Source organism: Pseudonaja textilis, chromosome 2 (genome assembly GCF_049901715.1).
Source record: "Pseudonaja textilis isolate UNSWEBS1 chromosome 2, rPseTex1.2, whole genome shotgun sequence".
Lineage (NCBI taxonomy): Eukaryota > Metazoa > Chordata > Lepidosauria > Squamata > Elapidae > Pseudonaja > Pseudonaja textilis.
In genome coordinates this window covers 59,635,914-59,644,435 of record NC_141991.1, presented here as the reverse complement: position 1 = coordinate 59,644,435, position 8,522 = coordinate 59,635,914, and the positions used below count along the sequence as shown (strand labels likewise).

Here is an 8,522-nt window from a genome sequence, read left to right as displayed (position 1 = left end):
TACTAAATTAGTGCTGTAAGATCATCTCTGTGATCTATGGTGGCTTAAATGTAACACAAACATATTTTTTTTAGTATTATACACCTTAATTGTATATCATGTGCACTTATTTTTTCCCTTGTAGTTGATTACAATTTATAGGCTACCTTAAAAAAGAACTGAATGGGACATATTAAGAGAACAGCACCATGCAGTCATTTGTGAAATTTTAAAAAAAAGATTTTAATGTAAATTTAAATTAAGTGAAAAGATACACATTATGTATATTTATTTAAGTCCTTGTAGTTGTCTCATTTTAGTCAGTTCTGTGCTTCCTTTGGATCAGGCTTCAGGATATGAATCCAGTCTTAAACAACTTGTAAACAACTTCCAAATTATATTGCTTTATGGGGCTGCACTTTTATTGTTCATGTCTAGAAGTCCAAGGCACAGATCAAGGCAACTCCCCGTTTAATCCAGTGTCTCTGAGATTTACTGGTAGGTATTTCTACAGCAATCACATAATTAGTTGAATGACCTGTTGTTGATAGTGTCCCTGGTAAAGAGAAAATTAAAGTTAATGCTGTATTGTGACATAGGGAGGGCTTCTTTTGCTACTATAGGCTGATGTCTTTAATGTTAAAATGAGGTTAGTTAAAAACAATTCCATATCCTACATTTCAAAAGTTTTCTTTCTTTGTTGGTGTTTGGAGGACTGTACTTGAAGACAGAGAATCTTTCACTCACAGGCTCTTCCTGCTTTGAGTCTGGTTGAGACTCATCCCCTTCTTTCATTACTCTTTATTTATCTTGAAAAAAAACCCTTTCATTTTTCTTCTGGTAGTTCCTGCAAAAGGATGAATTATGGACCCATTCCAAAATGAATGTTTTTAACCACATCAGACTACCAAAGTCAGCACAAAAAAGCCAGCTGGTAACATTCCAGCCTCAGTGCCAATGTAGTGTAACCTAGTTAGAAAAAACCAACAAGCGTATCCATTGCATCTGGTTAAATGCATCCAGAAGAGGATTTTTCTTCCCAGGATTCTTAGATAGTGAAGTGCAGTCAGCTTATTGGATCACTGGTCCAAATGAGCTTATCAAATGGATGTCATCCCCTATCCTGTTCCCCAAAGCACATCAATCCTATCTCAAATAGGGAAGACAATTCTGAATAGGAAAACCTAACTATACTGGATTTAGGTACCATTTTCTCATATGCCTGTTGGCCACCAGGTGGCCTTAAACCGTGCACAGGACAGGAATAAAATGCACTTTAATTAAGTGCAGTCTGGATCTGTAGGTTTGGGCCAGAGTAGGTAAAGGTTTTACCATTTTCTACCCTTAGTGGTCCGTTGCACTGATGATTAATCAGATGTTGGTAGCAAAGAATATAAGTATGAAAAAGATTGGTTCTATGAACACAAAAGCAATACAGAGAACACGCGCATTAATAGATCTTAATTTAGATAACTTCTCTTTGTTTTCTAAAATAGCTTTGGGTTTGTATTCTAAAACTACCAAATTCTCAGCATTTTCAAATCCATAAGTACTTTATTGTTTAAGAAAAAAAAAGGAAAGTAGGAAAGTATCCCTCTTACTGGTACAACATTAACTTGAAAGTAAAGACTAAATGGAACAAAATTAATATCTTCATTATACTGTACAAAATATTGGAGTATTGATATCACAAACAGATACTGTTTAGAAATAACAAATGACTTAAGGAATGCAATTCTATATTTAATCTACCCTAATCCTTCATACATGATTGTGGCATAAAGCAATTATATTCTGAGCACTATATATACAGGCCATCAGGATGGGTTCACGCAACACATTAAATCCTAAACCTGGACTAAAAGAAACAAGCATTAGATTTGCGTACCTTGCTATGCCTCAACAAGCCATATTATGACGATATGATGATCTGGTTCATAGAACTTGCTGAACATCTTTTGTCAAACAACTCTTGTGAAGCAAGCCTAGAAATCCTGGTCTCATTTAGCATGACCTTCTTAAGTACTTTACTTTAGCCAAAGGGCTCAAGGCCTGCACACCATAAGATAGCCCAAAGCTGCCCAAGCCTTCTTGGATCGTTGCATTCTCCTCTAGAACAATAACTTTTCTTGACTCTTGATGAATGTATCTTTTCTTTTATGTACACTGAGAGCACAAGCACCAAGACAAATTCCTTGTGTGTCCAATCACACTTGGCCAATAAAGAATTCTATTCTAACCAGATCCAGAGCAATGCTTATAAATATTTCATCGCTAATAAACTAGAAAGTCTAAGCTTTCACATTTATTGTTATGTTTTTTTGCCAATGTAAGGCAAGCTGCTTCCTTAGGGTCAATTGGCCATTTCCATCCTATGAGAGCCTCAGCTGAAGTATCTCCCATGTTTGGATGCCTCCAAACACCAAGTAATGAACAGGACACAGATAATTTAACATGCCAATTCCTTCCAGAATGGTGTAAACAAAACATTGAAGGCTGTAGTCTCTTGAGACTTACATTAATTCAAAACCACCATGTGGGAATGAGTAAAGCATCTATTTATACTTCTTTGTTCTATGGCTTTCTTGAAAATCTCTTCAAAGCTTGGCTATGAATAAAAACTGAAAGAAGTATGAGAAGAGCTAACATGGTACTGATCTTTTAGCCACATGATTCCCTACATTCTTGGGCAGCAGAATTTAATTCGTACTTAAATTGTCTCCATCACATCAACCCTGAGGAATCTTCTTGGTAAGTGACTAATATTTAGCATGTTTTTCTTAGAAATAGCCAGTATTTCACAAAAATAAACCAACTCAGAATAAATATAGATCACCAAGTAACTGCCAAGTTGTGTGTGAGTAGGAGAGGGAGAGAGAGGAAGAGAGAGGGTAAATGTTGAGATATGTTAATTGCCTAGTTAGATGTGGATATTTTTAATACCATAACTGTGCTAAGTGCTTCATTTGCAACAGAAATGTTTGCTTGATATATCAGCTCAAATGCTGAGCCAGACAGACACTGATAGCCCTGTGCTATCTTGTCAAGAGACAGACTTGTTCCTCGCTTGTTTTGGGGTTAGAGAGGAAGAGGATAATTACCAATGCAATTTGGCCTATTCTGTATCCTAACCCAGTTGTTTGTATGAGTAAGTCTCTTCCTCTCATATCATAAACTAATTAGAAATATGTCTAAAAATATACCTAATGAAGCTTTGGAATGTGCAAGGCTTAAGACTCCCATTTTCCTCCTTTCACTCACAGGCAAAAAAAAGAGCCTTTTTTGTGCCTATCTTCTTGGCACACTAGCAGACTGCATGCCTTATGCCTCTGAAGCAAAGAAGATTCTTACCTGCCCGAGTGAGTGTCTTGTAAATGGGACACAGGTACATCCCTGTGGTCGGAGGCTTGCGGTTGGGAATAGGAACTAACCAAATGACAGCCATCTCTGTGTATAGTTCCTTGGGCTTGGATTCCATTAGCTCAAAGAATATAGGGTCCCATCGAGCCCCTTCTAGAAATAAGCCATGGATGTAACACCCCACGTCAGGACGCTTAGTTAGTTCACTCACAGACTCCCTCAGTACCTTAATTGGGAAGGCAGAAAAGCACTTGTAATTTATATTTTTAACAACTGCATTTTGAGTGATATGTCAGTGGGTTGTTTGGGTAGTTTTTGATGGTTTCACTGACCTTGAAGTCAAAAGAGATGGTATCTATAGATATCACGGACTTCCTAGCAAAGTTCTGTAATGTTCCTGTTAAAAAAGCTTGTGGGAAGAAGAAACCACTTATCCAGAAAACTGGTGGGATTCCTTTAGCAATCCATTTATGCAAGAAGTCAATGCGAAGAAGCAGGTCGTTCACCCAGGAGGCCAAGGGCTTCAGAGACGGATATGCCTATGGCAAGAGAAAATGCAAAGCACTTTTTCAATAAATTGAACTTTAATCAAGTGTGTTTCTCAATAGTTGAACATTTGTGGTTATGAGACAAGCAATAAAAATAACTGTTGAAGTGGATTTTATCGAGATTGTTCTGCCTTGGTTTGTGAATGATATATAGTTTGATTTTGTGCTCCTTTAAAATATCCGATCAGCCACCACAGCTGGAAGCTGGAATGAGAGTATTTTTATAGGATGACTTCATGAATACAGAAATTGCTGTATCTATGAAAACATTGCTTAGTATTTACCTTACTCTTCCACATCTCTGGGACAGTGTTGTTGTACAGGCTGTTGGACATCAACTCCAGCTGGGAAGACATTACTACTAAGCCTTTAAGAGCTTTGAGCAGATCTTTTAGACTTTGTGCAATTACTTGTAGCAAACGATTGTATCTGTTCAAAAGCAAATTAATATATTAATCTTAACTCCCAATGTAGTTCATTGAAATTCTATGCATTTTTACACTCTTTTTAAGAATCTTTGGACTTTTGTATACCTGTCACGGAATCAGACCTACAAGCAGTTTTTTATATATCAGCAGGACACACAATAAGCTCTGATAGCACTCAGTTGCAAAGATATGCAACTGTACAGAGGTGCCAAAGGGGTAAAAAGCAAATTTTAATCTATAGGTTCAGTCTCAGTTAACTATAGACTGTGATACTTTGTAAGAGTTATACATTATGGGGAATATCGGGTCTCAGATCAGACTGTGTTGATTATGGCTACAGAAAATATTCCCTCCATACAATGGATCAATTCATAAAAATAGTCTGATTTTGGAAACTGTTCCAACTTATACTGCAATTTTCACTATCACCACTTTTCTACCATTTCAGAGAACTGCTCAGTGAATATTTTGTATAGGCAACATGAAGGGAATTTTACTTTCTTGAGAACTGAGTTCCATTGCATGGGAACCAGAGGGAGCATCAGGCATAGCAACAGCAGCTCTACAACTTTTCCATATGTCCGGACACTCAAAAGGTGGAACCATGCTTTTTTCATTCTGATGAAAGCAGAGAAAGTCTGCAGACACCAGTCAAAAATGGCATAAAAAGTTATCTGTGCTCCATTGCTGGAGGTTTTCAAGAAAAACAACCATTTATCTGGGAGTTGCGCAGTGATTAGAGTCCAGTACTGCAGGCTACTTCTGCTGACTGCCAGATGCCTGCAAGTTGGCAGTGCAAATCTCATCAGGCTCAAGGTTGACTCAGCCTTCCATCCTTTCGAGGTAGGTAAAATGAGGAGCCAGATTGTTGGGGGCAATTATGCTGACTCTGTAAACCGCTTAGAGAGGGTGGTAAAGCACTGTGAAGCGGTATATAAGTCTAAGTGCTATTGCTATGATATAAGGATTCCTGCCTTGGGCAGTGGGTTGGACTAGAAGATCTTTGAAGCCCTTTTCAGCCCTATGATTCTAAGATTCCTCTAGTAGTTTCAGTTGACAAGTGTATCAAAATACAGAAAGCTCAATGAATGCATGGACTGTACCTGATCACCTCTTGTGTCAGAACAGTGTTCATAGATTCCTCATACAACACAGGATATTTCAACAACACTTCATGCAAGTCGATGGGCTGAGGTACTTTCTGCAATATGTCATTTGAGGTCTCCTCTACAATCTAGACAACAGACAAAATTGTGGCAGAAAATGTCAGAGGAATCTCAGTATTAGATGACAGGAAGAGTTTTCCTCAAAAGGAAATGAGATTATCTAGATTCCCTTCAGAATTGCAACTTGGCTTTGGGGTTGTGTAACCTACCCTTCTGTTTCCTCCTTCAGTAGCAATGAATTGGTTTCTAGAATTTGAACTTAGAATTTGTATAGGTTCTTAAAGCATGGGATCCTATGACCAGCACTTTGTGATGAAAACCTAACAGACCAGGGACTGCATTTCAAAGAAACAATAAATATTGAACACTGAAAAATTCTGCAAGTCATGTTGAAAAATTTCATTACCTAATTCTTCAGTCATGCCCAACAGCTGTGTCTGTCATACACCTCAGCTTTCTGTCCTTGGAAGAAACATTTTGCTGAATTCTGGCTTCTGACACTACTACGCATGTATGGCTACTTACTTATCAGCCCTCTCTTCCCAACCATAAGATCTGCAAGAAACAAGTTTACAAACCTCCTCCCTGCTTTGTCCTCCTACAGCTGAAGTCTTTGGCTGAAGCTGGATAATTGCAGCAAGCAGTGCAAAGGTCTCATTCTGAGCAAAGGTGATGTTGGCATTGTCATGCAGACCAAAGATTTCAGGCATATCATTAAGGGGAAGGGTCTTGATGTACTGGATGTATCCCTTGGGGAAGGGGATGGGAACAAGTCAAGAAGGAAGGACAAAGATGAATATTTTTTAACAGACAAGGCAGAAATGAAATAAGCTGCTCAGTAAGTGTGATATTGCATGTTTCAGGCACAGCTAATGAACCATGATATGCACCTGAATATGACATGGAAACACATGGTTATGTTGGTCACCCTTGTTTTTAATTAAAATTTATACGTTGGAAGAAGCTTCCACATACCACAGTGGGAATTTAACCAATGGACAGACAAAAATCTTTTTGAACCTATAATTGAAATTATGTAGACTTAAAAGAAGAACAAACTTTGTTTTCTGCATAGTATAAACAAAAGCTTTGCTCCAATTCAGCTGCACTCCTAGGATTTTTACAAGCATCCATATAGATCTCCTTGGTCATGGAAGGGGATTCTCTATTATTTATTTATTGAATAAATATGTTGCCCGTCTCACCTAGATTTCCAAGTGGTTTGTCTGTGTGTGTGTATTTTTTTTTTTTACTTCCAATCACCCTTTCAGTTCTGGGATTTTTCAATAATTTTCTGATCAAGTATTATTGGGACCTGACCCTTTTTAGTCATTTGGGCTTAGACAAAGTCAATTTGTCTTTTTGCTTCTTCTTTAACTTACATTGAGATCATAGGAGGTATTAATCTGCTTGTAGATACCAGATTCAGAGTAAGAAAACTCTGAATTTAGAACACTTGGATTATAGAAATCTTCCAGAATGTTCATAATGCAGCGTCTGTCCCAATCATCAGTCACTCTGCCTCCATAATTAATTTCACCAGCAGTATACTTCAAAACCTGCAAAGCAACGGAGCACAGAAAGCATTGATTGTATTTATAGCCAATATTTTCAAACAAAAACCTCATCAGTTAACAATAAAATTCAGCATACAGCAAATCAACAAGCAGGCGTTTTTCCAGGCAGGTCTTACCAGACGGATCTCTATATTTTGAAAATAATAACTATTTATAAAATTAAAGCATCATAATACACATATGTACAGGTCAACTTACACTGCTGCACATTTCATAAAATTAGGACCTCTTCCAAAAAGGAAAATATGCCAGCCAGATTCCCACAACACTGAATTCCAGTTGAAAACCCAGAAGTCTCTTACAGCACCTGGTTGATTGGTCAAATCACAATCAGGTATCTCAAATGCTACTGTAGCTCCATTGTGTTATTAAGCAAAGATTATTTTGTTCTTGTCAGAAATGGTTTTAGCAGCTATTAGCCTGACTTTATATAATTTTAAAATTTGCTTATTAATAATTGTTTATTGCCGTATTGCCTTCCTGGAAAGCTGCACATTAGATTATAACATTCATAATTATAATTATAGCTATTTCAAAGCAACCAACTCTAAATTAAAGAGTTCTTGCATTTTCCAAGGTCTAGTTCTCTAATCTCCGCTAAGCCTATCTGTGATGCTTCCCTAGTACAATGGTTGCAACATTTGCAGAAGTTTTTTTTTTAAAAATACTACTTTTCTTAATTTCCCCAAGCTATCCATTTTATTGCACTATTTTATTTATTTGTTTATTTTTTACAAATTCACTGAGGCACCGTTTAATCATTTTTGTTATCTCTTGAGGTAGAAAGAAAAGCATTATTCCATTAGGTAGGGAAGAACATCTGCATTGTACATACAATTTTATTGCACCATTTCTTGATTTTATTAGCCTGAAGTGCTACAAACCAAACATTTTAAGTAAGATAAATAAAAAGTAATATATAGCTAAACAAATTATGTTTCTGCAAAAGATCCAGCTGGATTCAGAAATAGGACAAACCTCTCGCTTCGTAAATTCTCATGCTTATGCTTCATTTCACCCTCTGCGTGCCTAGGGAGGAGCCTTACCTTGTAAGGGATTTCTTCATATTCATCCAGAAACATTTTCAGCTGGCTGATGCAAATGCGTAGATCTCCATCAGTGAACTCATACGGAATATTGAAACCCAGTGGCCCAAACTTTCTCCTTTCTAGTGCATTGCCATGGAACAGGCAAAGGGAAAGGAGCAAGGATTTGAATTCGGTAACCTGCAAAACACAACATCTCTTGTGATTCTAAAAGGCCACAACTAAAATGTTACGGTGCATGTATATGAATGTGTACGTTGGGTTTGTTTAGTTCCTATTTCAGACTTTGTAGAATGAAATGGTGAATGCCTTTTTCTTAACTCCATTCCAACCAAAGGAATATACTTCCATGAGGACAAACCGTTGAGAAATAGGGAAATAATAATGAATGGTTCGAAGGAGAACAGAACCAAGAATT

The 8,522-nt window shown here is 37.3% G+C and overlaps 1 protein-coding gene across 4 annotated transcripts in view; it reads right to left on the bottom strand.

Annotated features, from left to right (window-relative positions):
* Window positions 1-117: 117 nt before the first annotated feature.
* Window positions 118-8,522, bottom strand: part of DNAH1 (dynein axonemal heavy chain 1) — a 199,825-nt gene continuing 191,420 nt past the window's right edge. For all 4 annotated transcript variants that reach the window (XM_087924016.1, XM_087924015.1, XM_087924017.1 and 1 more), the window contains 8 exons: window positions 8,105-8,284; window positions 6,864-7,040; window positions 6,060-6,230; window positions 5,419-5,549; window positions 4,172-4,316; window positions 3,672-3,878; window positions 3,331-3,565; window positions 118-535 (listed from right to left, as the gene is read on the bottom strand). In XM_087924016.1, coding sequence (XP_087780142.1) covers window positions 414-535; window positions 3,331-3,565; window positions 3,672-3,878; window positions 4,172-4,316; window positions 5,419-5,549; window positions 6,060-6,230; window positions 6,864-7,040; window positions 8,105-8,284 — 1,368 coding nt within the window. In that variant the 3' untranslated portion in view covers window positions 118-413. The remainder of the gene's footprint in view (window positions 536-3,330; window positions 3,566-3,671; window positions 3,879-4,171; window positions 4,317-5,418; window positions 5,550-6,059; window positions 6,231-6,863; window positions 7,041-8,104; window positions 8,285-8,522) is intronic.